Genomic DNA, 19626 nt, shown 5'->3' on the forward strand with positions numbered 1-19626 from the left:
CATCAGTCACAATACAGAACATGAAAATTTTCAATTTGTACCTCAAGTATGAGATTAAAGAGTTCAACCCTAGCAGCATCACGATGATCATTTTTGTAAAACGTTATTCAAGACTGTACTTCCCGAACGGTGGCAGTGATATCATTATGAGGAAAGGCCATTATCTCTGCACACATTACACGACAGTTAGCGCAAAGTTCACACAAACCAGAGAGAGCAACATTCGATCAATGTGTAACTCAAAATTACCTCTAAAGTTTTAAGCCTTTCCGAGTTTTAGCCTTCTTGTTAGGCTGGTTCTCGACATCAGTGGTTCCAGGCCTCTTGCCACCTGGAAGCGTTGATTCTTGTGACTCCATGGCCGACCTCAAATTTTGACAGGACCGGAGCTGAGCTCTGAGAGGTTTCCCCGCTTAAAAGTGTAGCCCAGGATTCTTATATTTCCCGCTTGAAGTGTACTTTAGCGGGATCCCCTGCTGTTGGGTGTGGGGCTTGAAATTTGGGCCTTTAGAGCATCAGAAACAATAAAGAAAATTAGGGTACAGAAGCAATTACTTTTTGTTCAAGATCCTCTTCGCTAGTTCACCCCCAGATCCTAGGGTTGCGAAAAACTCAACTTTTTCGTTTGAAGGCGGAGTGTCTTCATTATCTATAGAAACACGGTAAAGTTCATACTTCCGCAGCAAAGAAAATTTAAAAAATAAATGAATGAACAAATAATAAATCAACACAAACATTGTTAATTAAGAGATAAAGCACATATATATGTACGTCTCCATTATATCCAGCGATTAAGATCCCAAATTGACCCTCTCCGTATTGCTCCTTGGCTTTACGCAAGAACGGCCAGTATTTTTCAACGTATTCAACCATGTAATCTTCTGCTATCTTTGCTGCTTCCTTGGGTGTTGTTGGTTCCTGCGTGTGTTATTGTAGACATGCTACTTAATTAGTTGTTTTTCTAAGGAAAATTTTGGAGTAGGAGAAGTTGTTACTGAGTAACAATTAATTCTTTAGTTAATTATACAAATAAGAAAACGACATTATACTAAACAGTAAAAGATGAATAATAGGAATAAGAAAACGACGTTATACTAAACAGTAAAAAATGAGCACAATTCTTGCAACCAATGCAGCAACAAAATCGAACGTGATATTGAAGAAAGTAGCACAAAAAAAGTAGTGAAGCAAAGCATGAACAACTAATTCCTAAAGGACAATAATGTTCTATGCATGAACTTGGAAATGTATATGAAGCAAAGCATGAACTTGAAATGGACAATGTTCATAATACTTCATATAGTTGAACTGTTGAAGGGTCATGAATAGATGCATGCAGTAGCTAAAAATTCCAGAGCATCTAATTACCTGTTTTTTAACAGTTTTGAACATCTCATACCAGTCGTCAGCTAACCCTGTGAATGTGCATAGTATGCCGTGTACTGAAGATAATTCATAATAGTTTCTTGCGTTTTCGGAAACTGAAAATTTCACATGTGGAAGATATCATATTACAATAGAAACCTCATTTACAGTATGAAAAAAAAAAAAAAAAAAAAAAAAAAAAAAGATAAATAGTGTTTACTTATAAAGTTTCCATCGACTCGAGTTATTCTAGAAGCAACGACTAGAACTATGCCATCCTTGACAATAAACCCAAGACTAGTTGTCGCCACTTCTAGCTCCTCAGGTTCTGTACGTGACATCTCAATCGTTTTCAACGTAATCTGAAAAACAAAACCTGTGGATAAAAAGACAATAAATCAATATTATATAGTAAGAAAAATATAACTGATGCTTTTGGTCATCATATTGAAGACATCATATTGAAGATGTTAGGTGTGATATGATCAAGCTCATAGGAAGTGTATCCTTCTACGTTTCATCTTTTTTTCTAAGTGTTATGCTGCCTTCACCATCTGACTCTTAGAGGGCGGTTAGAGACTATGAAACTCTGCAAAATGAGTTTTCACATATCACGCACAATCTCCAAACATTTTGTCATAATTTGATCATGTGGTCTCAAAATGAGCCACTTTAAAGGATTGCATGGATTATTTTATCACAATGTCATAGTTAGTGCTTAACTGCTTAACTGAAGTTCCTCATTTAAACTTATATATATTTAGTTATTTACTAATAAAACTCTAATTGCAATTTTTTGAGTTCTTTGTTAGGCAGCCATCTCCCAAACGGATACAACAAAAGTGCTATTTGAATGGCTCTCCGAACAGTCAGTTCCTTGTTAGCTATAGCCACAAGTCTACGTGCTAAAGGGAAGATTGATCAACACTTAGAGGATTTGGAGCAGAAGGTGATTCAATATTATTAGGGGTAGGATGTTCGAATAAAACATCCAGAACTAGAAAGGAGAAAAACTCTTCTTCTTTTTTCTGTAATTTTTGAGCTATAACATTTTAAACAAACATTTTGTTGGTTCTGTCATGACAATCATATCTTCCACATTGATGTTGTATTTCATGAAATATGGTTGAAGCATATTTCTTCTGCGAAACCACACGACGAACAATATATTCCCCAACATATCCTATGGGATAAACAACTATCATATCAACCGGTTGAATAAGACATCCATAACTAGAAAGGAGAAAAACTCATTAGTTTTTTTCTATAACTTTTGAGTTGTAACATTTTAAATAAATATTTGTTGGTTCTATCATGACAACCATATCTTCCACATTGGTGTTGTACATCATGAAATGGTTGAAGCATCTTTCTTCTGCAAAACCACACGACGAACAATATATCCCCCAACATATCATATGGGATGAACGACCATCACATCAACCGGTTGAATAAGACATCTAGAACTAGAAAAGAAAAAAACTCATTATTTTTTTCTTCTGTAATTTTTGAGTTGTAACATTTTAAACAAACATTTATAACATCGATGTTTGAAAAAATCTCAACGATAAGCATTCTATCCTTTAAAGAGCTATTATACTATATAAAATCTCTCTGTCTTTCAACGGAAGTAACAAAATGTGGTCTGGAATTTCCTGACAATGTTAAGGAGATGGCCAAGTGGTATCCATAAAAAAGAGTAATCTGGATAAACATTATAGTTAAGATGTTAGATGTGATATGATCAAGCTTATTAAAAGTGTATCCTTTTACGTTTCCTTGTTCTTAAGTGTTATATGCTTATATGTTTGTTCTTACTGGAAATTTAATTGATCTAAGCTATCAATAGATTACATATCAACATTTCATCCCACAACTTTTCCTTCGCTAATCTAACTCTTAGGGGGTAGTAAGAGGCTATGAAAGTTTGCAAAATGAGTTTTCACATATCAAAAACATTTTCAATCATTTTCTGACAATTTGGTACAGCTCTCTCAAAACGAACCATTGTTTGATGACACTGTGGAGAAATGCACGGATTATATGACCACATTGTTGCGGTTAGTGCTCAATTGAAGTTCCTCATCTAAAACTATATACATTTACTAATTACTAATAAAACTCGGATTGAAAGTTTTTGGTTCTTTGTAATCAGTCATCTCTCAAGTGGATATTTGTCCACTTTTATTGAGGTGAATTTTTTTTTTTGATCAAATTTGAGACATACCAATAGTATGCTCCGTTCATAGATTAAGAAATAGTACAAAGACTACTCCAATAAGACACTTATGCTCTGAGTAGCCTATGCCAAATACAAACACCTCGCCTTGCAGGCAATCTATTCTACCTAGTCACACACGCCGAGCACGCAATTGTGGTACGCTAACAACTAAGTACTTCCACAAGACTCATAAAGGTATCTCTACCAGCATAGACAATAGGAACTAGGATCAACCTATCAAACAACTATTGGCTCCTTACCCTTTGATTGAGGTGAATTGACTCACCATAACTCCGTTAATTATGTTTTCTTACAAATATTCCTCTTCGTTTTTTTTTTGTGCCCGATTTTCCATTTTTTTTTTCAACCTCCATGACGTTTGATTCCTGATGCAAAAGAACTAACTGATCACAAACTTTCCTAATGCAAAATTCTTGAGATGAATTTCTTTTTTACGCATGCAAGCTTCTTCATGGAGGTTGCTTTTTTTTCCCCCCTTCTCTTATGTGCCAAAGGAGTGAATTAAAATGCTCAATTAATTAATTACATTCATGCGGATAAATGTTAGTAAACTTTCAATAAATACTACTCATATTAATAATGATGATGATGATGATGATGATGATGATGATAATAATAATAATAATAATAATAAATGTTTTTTTTTTGAAGCGCCCGCGAGCGAGAAAATATATTCATAAGCCAGAATAGGCTGTTACATACCATTCCGCTGCCATCAGACAGACAAGAAGATAGTGGTAGTACCCACAGTGGTACATAGAAATAGACCTACTCATTGTACAATTAAGTACGTAGAACATAATGGGAGCCCCCTTTGGTACTACGCCGGAGGCGCTAAAAGGATCCGGCCCTCCCAACCTAACTATTACCCAGTAATCTAGTCGTCTAGAGACCTCAATTGGTGTACAACTAGAGACACTGAGAATTAAGTCGACAAGACCAAAACCAATAGCTAAAGCTAGATGCACACAAGTGCCTAGACAGTCCCTGAAAATAGGGAATTATTGAAACAAAACTGACTTAACAAAATAAATAGGGTCTAGGTCAAACAACCCAGCCCAAAATCACAGCCCAACCCCAAGAAGGAAACCCCAGCTCAGGCCCAACAATGAAAGCTTGGCCCAAGCCCACCGTCCATCTGCAGCCTCCAATGGTCGACCACTGGCACCCGATACCAAATCCCGCCGCCGCAATCGGCACCAGCCCTCGCCACTGCCACTGACTCCAGCCTCGCTGCCGCACCGCAAGACCCGACCTCGCTGCCTCAACCCACGTCGAAGCCCAACCGAACCACGTCGAAACTAGTCGAAAGCTGCCCGATTCAGCATGTCGCCGCCACCGTCCAGCCCCTCCACCACGCTACCGATCATGGAGATCCAGGAGGTGCCTCAGCAACACTCGATCCGCGTTGCACCGCTGCCCACTGAGTCCAAGATTTCTTCCGGTGCTCGTCGCCAAAACCATCCAGCGCCAGACTTGAGCCGTAACTCCTCTCCGAGAAACTGCCGGGCCACTAGACACTAGTTTTCAAAATTCCCATCCGGCAGTCGCGTCAAGCAGGCGAGGCGAGCCAACGCCGCCCAAGCACGCCGCCGGACAAGAAGAAAGTTGCAACCCTAGACCAAGAGCGAGTCCGGGTTTTGTGGAGCACTAGATTAGACGTCTTGATGAGTCAATATGCTGAAATGTTTAATGTTTTAATACTGTTGGGAGTAATAATAATAATAAATGTTAGTAAACTTTCAATATATACTACTCATGTTATTATTATTATTTTAATAAACTTTCAAGTACTTATGTCCATCACTTGTTTAGCATTTTGAATTTGAAAATTTTAATGCGATGATCTTAGATGAAGATATGAAAATGGGTATATCTCATTTATAAGTTAGGATGTGTATAGAAATCATTTTTATTTATGATTTGTTGCATGTCCATAATAATAATTTTATATTAGGATAAATAATTTGATAAATTAGAAAAGAATAAAGGTCAAGTGAGAAAATTTGAAGATTCCAAAGGAAAAACTCGTTTCTTAAATATAACTTTTTATCATTCATAGACTATGGAGGTAAAATGGGACAGATTCTCATCTTTTTCATATTGAAACTGGAAAAACTGATAAAGGTATCCTGACAATATGATTTAAACTTCCTGTAAGAACGATTTCACCATAGGTGAATTGATCCATTGCTTGGGTCACATTGAACTCTATATCTAGCTCTTGAGTACCTTGTGGAGCTATGGTAAACGAAGGAGGAGATATGTCTACTGTTGTCCCATTTGGTGGCAGCACCGAGCTAGAGTAAGTCTCTGGCTTGCTCTCTACGTTCATGAAAACCCTTCGTACAATTTGAGACCCATTCAACGCTGATATTGTTACTGAAGGAAGGTTCAGATTGGCTGGATGGTCAAGTGGCTTGTTGCACAACTCTCCAGTGACAGTTCTTATTGTACTTGGATTGGTATCATGCAATGAGCACAAGAAGCTGATGTAGTCTTCATATCCTGTTTTCAATTCAAAGGCCATTAACATTACTTCATGTAGAGAAAATCAAACAAGCTAGAAAGCTAGTGTATACTATACTTCACCTGAAGATAAGACTAGACCCGGATCCATGGCATGACTTGGACTGACAAAGCCAGCTCCAAAATCAAAAGGAGTGGAGGGATATTGACTGCCTATATCGGATCCTTCGGCCATTATCAGTTCTCCATTTTTATCATACTTGGTTGCCGTGGTGGAAATCGCAGATGCAATCATGGAAGGAGTCCATGAAGGATTGTACTGCTTAATAAGTGCTGCTATTCCAGCGATATGAGGTGTTGCCATGCTTGTACCAGAAAGTAGTGCAAAACTTTGTCCTAAACAACAGAAGAGCAAGTTTATTAATTTGCTTGCATATCAAGGCATTACTATAATAGATTAATAGCAAAAAAAAATAGATGCTTGCATATCAAGGCATTACTATAACAGATTAATAGCAAAAAAAATAGATGCTACTTCTACTCACCCACTAATGAGGGTTCTAAGGCACTAATGGGGCTCCAAGCTCCCCAGATTTGGTGGCCCGGGGCAAGAATATCAGGCTTTAGTACATCAGCAGGCTTCCTGTCTCTGTCAACGAAATCTGGTCCTCTCGAAGAGAATCTGCTAACAATAGGTGCTTGGCCCGTGAAAGAAGCAGCTCTTCCTTCTCCGATTGATGCTCTCGCTGCAAGTCTTGTAGGAAATCCGCTCTCATCCTTGAATGTTTGTTGTTCATAGTATTGTAATATAACCTATCATTCATTATTAATTCTTGTAAGACTCTGCCAGTTCTGGTTTATTATGAATATGATATTGTGATATGTACCTGGGAATTGGTTACATTTGGGACCAAAATGCCAGAAACAGCAAAAGGAACAGGCTCTGCAATGAAGTCACCATAGGCTGGATTTGCAACAAGAACAAAACCCATAAATCCGAGAGCTCTTGCCGTGTTGATGATGGCATTAAGGGTGGATGTCCTGTTATAGAATCCCTCCGAGAATGTGCAGATGACAATACTACCTATAACTAACCTAGGATCCAATGCTTGTGGAAATTGGCACTCTTCAACATAGGGTGGGGTTCTTGGGAATGACCCAATTGGATTAATTGCATCCTTGGCCAAAACCAACCTATGTTGAAGTAACCTATATCCAAAAGTTGGTCCTGAATAATAAAAAACACAATCAATTCATGGAAACAATATCTAGTCAACATGATCTTGAAGTTGAGATATTAGTATGTACCTGATAATCCCACACCTTCAATTCTTGCTCCATTTCCAAGAACAATAGAAGAAGGATAAATTCTATCTGTGCCGGAAGAAGCTACACCTACCGCCCAAGGGCTGTAAGACACTACACTTGAAGGGTCTGGCCCTCGATTACCTGCTGCTTGCACCACAAAAACCCCAGCTCGTCGAGCATATAACATGAACACATCAAACATGCTTAAGAAGGTCACTCTACCCAATGGTGGTTCATCTGGTCCGACAGAGAGTGCTAGGACATCCACTCCATCTCGAATTGCCTGTACATTTAACACAAAGGAAATTAAAGGACACACACATAAAACAAATTCTCAAATACTACTTGTTATAGAATTACTAGCTAGAATATAAGTTTAGACATATCTTCATTGCTTACTTCATCAATTGCAGAAACTACATCTGCCAAAGTTCCTACTGTAGGATACACAGCTTTATATACAGCAATCCTGTTACTCAAAAGAAGCACATGTTTTGGTTAGATTAGTCCCTGAATTAATGTTGTTATATATCTCTGCTGTACTAAGCAATAGAAAAAACATACCGCGCACGTGGTGCCATTCCACTAGCTTGTCCATAATAGAAGCCATTCACAACCACAGGAACTCCAGCATTTCCAGCAGCAACCGATGCCACATGACTGAAAAAAAGCATGCTCTTCATGAATCTCAATTTATAGGGCTACTGTAGAGAATACATAGTACAAACAAACAATTGCATTTAGGGAGTTTAATCTGATCCACTTAGGTTCTACATCATCATATTATTAACCAAACTACTACTACAATAAAATTAACTAAATGATATTATCAAAAGCATCTAAAGTCACTCAAGCTACCTGCCATGTCCATCTGCATCAAAGGGTGAAAGAAAATCCACTGAACTGTTGAGAGTAGCAATGGCTAGAGCCCCAGCTGAGAAAAACTTGGCTGAAACTATTTTACCATTGCATGAAGTTGCTGGGAATAGAGGACCAGTCTCACAAGCACCCGAAAAATGAGAAATATTAGAGGTGAAAGGGCTCAGAGGATTATAAGCAAAACTTAGATGTGCAGGGTTGATGCCAGAATCCACAAAACCAATCACAATTCCTTCACCAGCATTACGTTGGCCTCCTTCTTGCGTCCATACTCCTTCAGGTAACTCAAGGAAGCGAGGAGTGTACGTTGTCATCAACTTTGCTCCTCTATCTCTCTCAACCAGCTTTACTCTTGGAGCATATTTCAGCTTTTCAGCCTGCAATGTTATTTATGATTAGTAAGAAATGCATCAAAGCTTTTGCTTTCTGTCTTCTTAATTACATTAAAAGATGAATAAAGTCCAAATCGATCATATAAATATTATTGTGACATAGTCAGAAATGCAAAAAATTTAAACAATTTTAGCTTAGTACCTGTGAAGGGGTTGTATGGACAGCAAAGCCGTTTGCAACGTGTTTAAAGCTGTAAAGCTTGCTGTAGCTTCCAGTCTCAAGATTGCTCTGTAGAAGTTGATCATGAGAATCCTCCAATTGCTTTGCATGAGCCTTCGAAATTTCACTGTAACATATTGTTTCATGAAAATCACGCAATAACAAAAGCAAATTCTTTCTGTAACCAACAGACATGTTCTTTCTCCTACCTGTTTAGGTTGAGGCGTGAAGATGGAGAGCCTCCATTGAATGCAAGTGAGTCTCCTTCCATTAAAACCAAGTATATAGCTCGATCTTCTGCTGAAAAACCAGTAAACATCACAGAAGGGAGAAGCGCTATGAAACAAAACAAAGGCAATAAGATATTGGCTCTTGCAGTTGCCATGCTTAATTGCATTACACAGAAGAGAGTATTGGGGCTTATGATGTTTAATTCAATTTCAATTTTCACAATGAATTAATTAATGATGGTGGAGAACTACTTTCCATATGAGTCTGCAGTTATGCATTATGGTTTGAAAACTCAGATGTCAAACTCGAGATTTAAAAGTAATGAGGCTGCCATTAGAGACATGCAGCCTCACCAAAAATGTGAATGGACATTTCTTAAGAGAAACACCAGCCTTTTTTGGGATAACCGTTACCATTTATGTAGTTATGCTTATATTCAAATCTCAGAGTATATGCACGCTGTTCATGCCATCACACACCAAACAACCTTGAGTTCATTATAGGGGGCGTTAGGAGTGAACAAGAAGAAAACTACGACTTCCGGTGTGGGACTGTAGTTCATGATGCCTAAATCGGCAGTTTTAACAGGAACAGTCACGAAAATCACTTACAAGAGTTCAGAAAAGTTGTCATGAGATCAGATGTCTGATCAGCTGATCTGCTGAAAAGGAGGCTGCACAAACTTGCCATCCTCCAGACTGGATGCCCGCATTTTCAAGGCTCCAAACAGAGAGACGCAGAAAGCTAGGTTACTATTAATAGAAACTGAATGCTACAAGTACGTACATAAACAAAGTTCTGCGACATGCTAGGTCCAGACTCCAAACTACTTCTGATGCAGACATCAGAATCATTCAATTCATCCCGACTCAGAAATCCTAAACCTTTAAGGCCTTTAGAAAGGATTTCTAGTTTATTATCTGGAAAATGGAAAAGGCATGCTGTTCATTATACCCCTATTATATCCAACGTGTGACGGTAGAACTGTCATCCGTGGACTAATCCAGAAAGCTTATAAGTAGGCGTATACATATGTTCCAGTAAAACAAACAAAAACTGTTAATGAGTACGAGATAAACAGATTGACACGTTAATAACTTGATAGTAAAAGTCGCAACCAGCAATTTGTCATACCAAGAGATTCGATGGTTTAATGGTTTAATTGTTGAGATACAAAGCAAACTTCCAATACAAGCCTAATCTCCTGAATAACAAGTGCTGAAACCCTCTGAAAACCCTACTCTATATCCACATGATAGCAATCCAAGAGCACCGACAAGAACACAAACAGCAGCACTGCATTTTATATCCCCCTCTTGCAATTTAAGTCATTTCTTTCGGCGCTTAGGGTCCACCTGCAAAAGGTCACAAACTTTGATTACTCGGTCTCATTAACAAAATAGAACTCTACTCATAGAACAAGGGATAGTTCATAACTTAACATAGAGCACATGCTGAATAGCAAACAAACAATCCATTCATGCAAAGACTTCCCAGATAGTTAACAAAAGCTGCCTTCTTTAAATGTTAACTCTCATAAACCAAAACAACATTACAAAATAAACAAAGGAGAAAGGACAATCTAACTGGTCAGAGATGGATACAACCACTGATAAAGATGCCGAATTAAAATGTTTATCAAACATACGGACCATGACACAAAGACTTTGGGACGACTAGTACATAAGTGAATAGACAATTGGTTGCATACTTGCAACAATTCTGTTCTTTTGCTTGGTCACATATACTTGGGAGAAATGATCCATCAGTTAATAGATTGCAGAACAAATAACCACAGTAAAGAATTAAGAAAGCAATACTGGAAAGCTTTCTTCTTTATTGGTTCCTCAAAAGCATCACTAGTAGTCTGATCAACATCAGTTTACTTATGCAATAGATGCTTTCCTCTAAAAGAAGTAATCAGCTGCCATATATTCTTTGAGAATGAGTTAAATTGAAAAATCATGCACAAATCCTTTTCAAAAGAGAATCAGACTCACATGTTCATCCAACCACTACTAAATGACATCAAAATATCAACTCGAACAAGCACATAGTTTACCCAGAGGTAGGCATGGAAATTGCTGGACAAATCCATTATAAATAGACCTACATATATTTGAAACTCCATATGAAGTATCTCACCTTGACATCATCTGCAAGTGATGCTGAAACTGAGTTCTGAGGTTTTTTCACATCCTCGTCAGCTGAACATTCTGAACATATATAGTGCTCCAATTTTTTGGCTACCTCATTTGAGATGTTCACACATGCTGGATGAAACCTACAACTCCAGTTGTGAAATAACTTCATGAGCATTCAGACAAATTTAAGAAAGGTCAAGTGAGAAGATTTATCTATCAGGATAAATATAAAAGGAAGAGAATTATCTACATTGCACATATGACACAAATTTCGTCCATAAAAATTTCTACTTTGAACTATTACAATACTAGAGAAGTGACCCATTGTTGTATACTGCAACCAAAGTATCTATGAGGAAATTCAAATGAAAGGGGGAGATTCAATAATGTTGCAACAATGACCCAAATTTCCTTCCAACAAGATTCCATTTATATATTACAAGCAGAGGCCCATCATGGAGTTCTGTAACCACTTCTTAAGCTTGAATTTGAACAATATATTCAAAGTAATAAACATATAGAAACTAGGCTTTCCATGGTGCAACTCTTGATGTTGGTTAAAGTACAAACCACCAGGAGGCGGAGCAAAGTATCGTTGCATACATGCAAGTAGCACATTGCACATACACCACTGAGATGCTTTTCCAAATCCATATGCTTATTAACCTATATCTAACAAGTATTCAAGACAATTATCAGAGCCATAATAGATACCCACTTAAATGCTTTTTCTACCTTTCTTTTGGTTCACTCTTTAATCGACACTAGATGCATAAACTGTTCAAGTAAGATAAACTTCCTACTAGTCCATTCAAAACCTCCAATCCAGAAAACTCCAACATGCTAAAAAAAAGCCGAGAACACGAAGAAATTACCAGTCTTTGCACTCCTCACACTGCACCATGAGGTCATCCGGGTTATACGGCATCTCACACTTGCAATACCTTCAAAAACACAATTACACACACATTTTCAAATCATCACTCACATCCACAAACCACCACATTTTCCCATAACCAACACAAAACCGAAAACCAACCGCAAACCGCAAAAAGCCCACATTACTCACACAGCAACTCTATCAGGAGTAAAAGCCCCAGTAGCAGCCTTGTACTCAAACCTACAGTAGTAGTCCTCAGCTCCCACATTTTCGAGCTTCGTGTAATTCTTAAACGAGTGGACCACACACTTGCCCTCAATGGTGTTCGCACTCTGAACATCATAGTGGTCAGACAAGAAGAGCTCTTTGGATCCATGGAACTGCCTGCGCCCTCCAATAGACTCCTCAGGCCTATAGTACCACCTCACTCTCACCTTAGCATTGCTCTTGCTGTCAGTCTCAATCTTCTCGATTCGTGCCACGTATTGCGGCTTCCCCACATCCGACGGCCGCATCAGCACACAATCCCCAGCTGCCCAAAAAAAAAAAAAAAAAAAACCATCATTTCCGCAATTATTTAGTAACCGAAATTTGACTTCTTTTTTCTAGGAAATTTTCCGAAAGCCAAAGTAAAAATCGATTCTTTTAGACTTTTACTGTATACCTCGGACGACCTTGTTGGTGCCTCTGATAGTGTAGGAGTCGACGTCTTTTTTTCCGGGTCTGGTTTTGGCCATTGGGGGGATTCTCACAAAAGCTACAGAGGTTTGAGAAATGTGGCAAGTTTAGAAGGGGTTGGAGGGGGTTGCATTCAAATTTGGAAGGGCCTGAAAATTTTGGAAATTTGGGAGGGAGGGGCAAAACCCTAGGCCTCCTTACGGAGGAGACAAAGAGAGAGAGAAAGAGACGGAGGTGGGAAGAGGAGGAGCGGAGGTGAGTGTGACGCTTGACTGCTAATATAATACATTGTCTTAAATGCTTTGACATTAATCTTTGTGCTTCTTTTTCATGCTTCGGGATGCGGGAGCAGGTTGGTTTTATGCAAAATTAAATTTGACCAGGCCCAAAACTGGTTCCAGGCCCAAAACTGGTTCCAGGCCCAATTGAGGAATGAGTGTGTACCATTGGAACTTGAAACGGTTCGGGTTAGGGTTCTCGCCGCCCGTGCAAGCGAAGCTAAGTGCATCGAAAGATGTCGTATGCTTTTGTAGAGCAGTGTGAATCAGTTCTGAAACTTTCTTCTTAAAAAATTAAAATTGTTTGAAATCATGATTTGTCACCCAAAATTATGGATTATTATAGCACATGGGTTTTTGGGTCAAAATTTCATGTTCTTATTTTTTCACCAAAATTTTTTCACATCTAAATCATGATTTCAAAGGAATTTTAGAATTGATGAAACTCAAAAATATTGACCCTATTTTTTCTTATGATTTTCTCGCTTTTCCTGACTTTGAAAAATCTTTTTAAAAAATCGGGTCAAGATTTTTTATTTCCGTCACTTTTAAAATTCCTTTAAATTCATGATTTAGAGGTGAAAACTTTTTGGTGACAAAATGAGAACTTGAAATTCTGACCAAAAAACGTGTGCTATAGTCCACAATTTTAGGTGAAAAATCATAGTTTTGGACTAATTTTTAATTTTTTTAACAAAGTTGCGGGATCAATTCCAACGGATTTGAGACATCATTCTAAGATGAAACCACATCTTTTCGTGCACTCAGACCTTGCTTGTATGGGCATTTTCATTCACCTCAATTGCACGAGCATGTCTATTAGCCTCGCTTACATGGGCATGTCCACACCATTGATTCGCTTGCAGGAGCATATCCACCAGCCTTGCTTGCATGAAAACTATTAACTTCACAATAAAATCATGGACACTTGGAGTAGCGTCTTGAAATCATGTTTTACTAGTACTAGATTACGACATGGAATTTTTTCAATAAAAAAGAGTGATTAACGTTTTGACATGCCATGAAGTATTCTCGAGCCTGAGTTTGACTTTGTGTCTTGGGACCAAAGCAACTTGGCTCAAGTTAGTTCAATCATATGCATTTGTTTAAACCAATCCGGTTTAGCCAAGTCCACTTGAAGAAACCTAGGTAAAATGATTGTAAGATTGAAATGTAGCTCTAATAGTTAAGAATATCTACCCGAGATTCCAAGGTTGATTCTCCCTTCTCTCAATGTCACTAATTATCAAAACGACATAATCATTCAATAACTCAAGAGTGGTGAACGTTGCAATGACAATCAACCACAAAATATCTAGCAGATTGTAACTTGATACAGAATATTCCACATATCCATACATGTATTTTGCATATTGCAACAAAAACAACATACATTATTCTTTTGCGTTTTGTTTAATCTTCCACAAGAACAAAAGGAGCTTCTAACCTAAGTTAAAACTAATGGAGATGAGCAGATGATAATGCATGAGTTCAACGGTTAATTGGAGTGAGCATCCGTTCAACAATTTTGTCTATAGCATCGCGAGACATCACCAGTGTGTCGTGCTGCAGGATGCTGTAGACATTCAAACCCTGCAAAATATGTAAAACACACATAAGCACCAATCTCAAACTCAACTTCCATGGCAGCAGATTCATGTATGTATAAAACTCCAAATCACTACTTAGGCTGTCATTGTTATTATGCGGAAAACCTTTTACTGTGCATCAGGTGGGAAAAACCATTACAAAGACACAGAATTCTTACTGCACAAAAATTTATCTAAATTTAGAGTCTAGTCATATCATTATGAAGTTCAATTGAAAAATATGTATGATGAGAATCAAACATCTTGGACAGTTTAAATTTTTCCTTCAAGTTCTATTTCAAGACATTAATAAGATAATAAGCCCCCGCTCCCCATGTGTCTATGCTAAAAAGGCATCTCAGCTTTACTCATACAGATAATTTGCTACGAAACACTTGATATTATGCAACTTACAATTGAGGGCAGCACGTTCACATAATGTATGTTTTGAGTTGCCAGCTTGAGTTTATCACTTATGGGGCCGCCATCCACCACTAGAACTTTCTTGGTGTTCTCCATTTGCTTGACATAGTTCACAATATTCTTGGTTTTATGTGTGGGGATTTCCAAGTCCTCGAAAACAAGAAGCTGTAATTTTATACCAATTTCTCTAGTTAGATTGCATGAAGAAAACATCAAAGTCAAAATGTTTAATTACTTCCGCCTCATTAATTTGAACATATTTTAATAGGTAAAAGCCAGAAAATGAAATTCCTAGAGAGAAGAGAAGAGAGACTTGCCTTTCCCTCTGCTGCTCGAGCTGTCAGAGCAACTTTTAACCCAAGACGCCGAACCTTCTTATTCAGCTTGATAGCATGACTTCGTGGCTTAGGACCATGCATTGTCGCACCTCCTCGGAACTGTTAACACCCATTAGGTTCATTAAGATCTATCCAAAAAAGACAAAGACATGCTAATTTAAAAGCATGATAGTTCAATACCTGTGGACCACGCAAAGTCCCATGCCTCGCTCGACCAGTACCCTTCTGATTCCATGGCTTTCTCCCAGTCCCGCTGACCTCACTGATAGTTTTTGTTGAATGTGTTCCCTGTAGACCACTCAATTGGCATTAGTTGTATTTTTTTTTTCAGTCATTTCTGTATGGAGTCTCAAAAGTCAAAACTAATGTTCGCAGCTACTACATCCCTTTTGCCACACCTCCAAAACATGGACAAGTTATTTGGCAGATAGTACAATATAGAAAAGTTATTGATCACTTAAGTTCCTCCTATGCAGAAAGCCATAGATATATCTTATTTAACTTCAAGTTTATTTTCTGATCCTGTGAAGGTTTGCTCCGAAATGCTCCAACCAATCTCCCAAAAAGAAAAAAGAATATGACAGAAAGAAAGACTGTGATGCCTTCAAAAGAAAAGAAGTGATATAAAAGTTGAAAAATTCCTCAATTCTAGTTCAAGTGCTAAAGGACAAATGCCATCAGGATGGCTCAGCCATCATTTTATGCCAAAATTACGTTCTTCAGGTGTCAATGACTGCATATATCATAAGGTGGTACCTGTTGCCTTTTTGCTAGCTGCCATAGTACAACCCGGTGAACAATATCCTTTCTAATAGGAACATCAAAAACATCACCAGGCAAGACCATCAAGCCTTTGTCTTCATTATGAAAATTTGTCACTGGAATTACAAGGTCTTGATAATTTCCTACATTATAGGATACTCAACATCAGTAAAACAATGGCACAATTTTTTATTTTTTTTATAAGATTTGTAAAACAGTTAACTTTTGTTTAATCTTAAAACAGGGTAGAGAAATAGATGGCATCTACCACAAACTAGGGATTTAATGCTTGCACTACAAGAATTGACCATAAAAAGCGTAGCCGAAATGAGAAAAATGTCAATCATACAAACTAGTGACTCTCAGAAAGTATATTTTTGCACACCCTTTCAGACCTAGTGAGTTGGTTGGGGGGGGGGGGGGGGGGGGCGGAATCTATAGGAACAAATAAAGTTATACTGGATTTTTGTAGATAGATTATATGTAGATGAGTACAGATTATAAGACACAACAGATATTCAGCTCTTGTTACCACAATATGCATTCGTTGTATATCTAAACTATTGAATAGAAGAGTTAAGAGGGAAAAGTAAGGCTTTTACTGGATTAAGATATAAAGAAGTGGACATAAGAGAACTAAATACAAATGGAAGTATAAATTGCAACACCAAATCCAAAAAAAAACAAACAAAAGGAAGTGTATATATACAGGTACCAAAAATATCATAAGTATGCAGCTATTCTCTTTTAGATATATGTTCAAGATCAGGGACAACAGCTTTGAACCTTATGCCAGTAGATTGGCAAAACTTCCAGACTAAAACCACTCTACAACAATTAATGCAGGTATCTTCAACAGTCAAAATCTATGATACAATACTAGAATCCTAGCTAACATGAACCTGAAACTTGAGAAATGCATTGTTTTACCTATTTTATGCTCTGACGCTACCACAGGCTTTTTGGATAATAGATCAGAGGGAATTGCACCTCCACTTGATTCATGAGTCAGAGTTGAAAGCCTTCGATAAGCATAAGAAGATGACCAACCCTAAATTGGAAGTTTCCAGGTATACGGATAACAAACAATTCAAGTAAATTAGTTGAAACTATCAACACTCAAAATCGAGTTTAAGATACAGCTTTCTCTTTAACATACTATATTCTATTTAATTACAGAAAATTAGATATGGAGAAGTCAACGTGTCTATAACGAAATAATACCTTGGGAACAGCCGAAGATTCCTCAGAGGAAAAGATAACCCCTGGAGAAATCAGTTGGACCAAAAACAAATGAAGAAAATTAACAGTAGCAATGCCACCAAAATGTTCCAATCATGCTATGACAAACAGATTACAACCAAAACACACTCGCTCTTACCATGAGAAGCGCGAAACGATGGATATAATATACTCGGAGAGTCATAGCTGCCTGATGCCAAAACAGAACCAAATGAACGTAGAAGCCTTCTGGAAACCGACAAAGCCATACTCCAAAATGGTAGCCAACACTCTAACTGATAAATATCCGACTAACTATCCACATCCACAATTCACCTTCTAATCCTCTCTGACCAAACAAAAATTAACCTTCTCACTGCAAGAGAGAACACATTTAAAGACCTAAAATCAACGCCGATATCAACATAAACTAAGGGAAAGCACTTGTGCAGGTTATGCACCGCACTTCAGCTTGAACTCGCAAAGGTGTTCATGAACTATGCAATGTCTCATATTCACATCCTTCAATCGAATTCTTGCATCAATTTCACTATCTAGCATGAATCATCTTTATTTCAATGCACACCAAAACAGTAAGAACAAGCAAAACAAGAAGAAGCTAAATCGATAACAGTTTTTTTTGCAGCTACGAGACTAAAACCTGAGCTTTTCGAGAAAAAAATTTTCAAGCTAAACAGCATGATGATTAGAACGCAATAGGAACCGAGACTATGAAATTGAAGGTCCAAAACAGTGGAAGAGGTAATATGAAGAAAGAAAGAAGTACCTTCGAAGCCGTAGACGCCGGAAATCTGGCCGTCGAAATGCGTCGGAGATTGACAACCGTCGATCCTTCCGCTACAGAGTGCTCTGCCGATGGCGGCAATGTGAGAGAGGAGAGAGTGAGAGCTAGCCGGAGCCAGGGTACCGAAAATGAAAGAAGACCCGGAAGCAAACACATATGAATGGTTTTATATTTGGGCTTACAGGTCATTACGGGCTTCTATAATGGAGCCCAATTACTCCTATACAGGCTTACACATGGGGCTTAAGTATAACTGGACCAAAAAGTTGAAATAAAAGTCCGTTGAGAAACTCTACCTCGTTTTTTCTTCACACTGGCCTCATTGGGTTTACGGAAAGAAAAGTAATTCCTTTGTCTATCCCATGGAAAGAGAAATGAGATTTCCCAACAATTTTTCATTCCGATGTTTGGTAACGTAAGGAAAGTTATCAGGAAAGTTGTTAAAAAGTTTGTAAATAATGTAATAAAATAATATGTTGTGAGTAATAAATGCAAGGAAAGAAAAAGGGAAAGTGATTCCTTTGGGTTTTGGAATGAACCACTTTCCCCCTTATTTTCCATTCCTTCAGGAAATAATTTCCTTTCCTTTTGCATCCCAAACGCAAGAAATGAACAAGTTTCCTTTCCTGATACTTACTTTCCGCAAATCAAACGTGGTCTATAGGTAAAATCCTATGAAAACAAAGTTTGCATTTTAAGGTTACAGGATTTTGAATGCTTGGTTTAAGTAGAATCGATAATTTTTTTTCCCACTCAACTCATCTGTAATCTTTACAGTGCAGATTATTCTAAAAAAAACTGATAATGATAGCTCACGGGCAATGATTTTAAATGTTATGTGTCCATGACTCCATGTTAATATGGACATATGGTAATTAATATGATTAACTATTCTATTTATAAAGCAGTGTTCAAAACTGACTAAGAAATTTATGTTCAAATTCTTAAAAATAAATAAATAAATAAATAAATTATGTTCAACCACATTTGGATGTAAATACAACGGTGTAAATAATTATTTTTAAATTGAGTTGTTTTGTTTTTCACTGTTAAATTTACATCCGACGGCGATTGAACATAATTTTCTTGATATCAGATACTAACCAGATGAACATCATTGTCTATTTATAAATCAAATAGAGGATCTTTAGACCTTTGCTCGGTTGTTTTTTTTTTTTTTTTGTGAAATAGAAGTTGATTTCATTAGATCAACAACCAAAGGCTAGGGTATACCATAACTTACACAAGCAAACTTCAGCAAGAAAAACCGAAACAACCTATCTAAGCTAAAGCAAATCATTAAGATTTTTTGAACGCTCGCTTTTAAGCAAACCTATCTAAGAATGAGTAAACCTCGCCCTCTACGGAAACAAAATCATTCAACTAGCCCTCTCTTGTCAATCACGCAATTGTGGTACAAGTAAGAAACTAGAAATGTCATAGAAGACTCATAGAATTTCAT

The 19626-nt window shown here is 37.6% G+C and overlaps 3 protein-coding genes across 4 annotated transcripts; all 3 read right to left on the reverse strand.

The window, feature by feature from the left end:
• Positions 1-5700: 5700 nt before the first annotated feature.
• LOC133731472 (subtilisin-like protease SBT2.4) lies at positions 5701-9200 on the reverse strand. The gene is made up of 10 exons (XM_062158835.1): positions 9025-9200; positions 8798-8942; positions 8243-8640; positions 7949-8044; positions 7784-7853; positions 7385-7667; positions 6964-7304; positions 6622-6889; positions 6200-6472; positions 5701-6115 (listed from the first exon to the last, which is right to left on the reverse strand). Exons 1-10 carry the CDS (start codon positions 9198-9200, stop codon positions 5706-5708), a joined length of 2460 nt encoding a protein of 819 aa, XP_062014819.1. The 3' UTR covers positions 5701-5705.
• A 944-nt stretch (positions 9201-10144) lies between these two features.
• On the reverse strand, positions 10145-13035 carry LOC133733608 (chromatin remodeling protein EBS-like). The gene is made up of 5 exons (XM_062161249.1): positions 12735-13035; positions 12260-12602; positions 12066-12134; positions 11192-11330; positions 10145-10401 (listed from the first exon to the last, which is right to left on the reverse strand). Exons 1-5 carry the CDS (start codon positions 12805-12807, stop codon positions 10375-10377), a joined length of 651 nt encoding a protein of 216 aa, XP_062017233.1. The 5' UTR covers positions 12808-13035; the 3' UTR covers positions 10145-10374.
• A 1273-nt stretch (positions 13036-14308) lies between these two features.
• LOC133733609 (uncharacterized) lies at positions 14309-18300 on the reverse strand. Of its 2 annotated transcripts, none has more exons than XM_062161251.1 (9): positions 18147-18300; positions 17520-17708; positions 17363-17403; positions 17069-17189; positions 16133-16281; positions 15557-15664; positions 15356-15475; positions 15030-15203; positions 14309-14619 (listed from the first exon to the last, which is right to left on the reverse strand). In XM_062161251.1, exons 2-9 carry the CDS (start codon positions 17626-17628, stop codon positions 14518-14520), a joined length of 924 nt encoding a protein of 307 aa, XP_062017235.1. In that variant the 5' UTR covers positions 17629-17708; positions 18147-18300; the 3' UTR covers positions 14309-14517. The 2 variants fall into 2 exon arrangements, with proteins under 2 accessions (XP_062017235.1, XP_062017234.1); XM_062161250.1 differs by having other exon boundaries at positions 17520-17735.
• Positions 18301-19626: the final 1326 nt, after the last annotated feature.

Source organism: Rosa rugosa, chromosome 2 (genome assembly GCF_958449725.1).
Source record: "Rosa rugosa chromosome 2, drRosRugo1.1, whole genome shotgun sequence".
In the NCBI taxonomy this organism is placed as follows: domain Eukaryota; kingdom Viridiplantae; phylum Streptophyta; class Magnoliopsida; order Rosales; family Rosaceae; genus Rosa; species Rosa rugosa.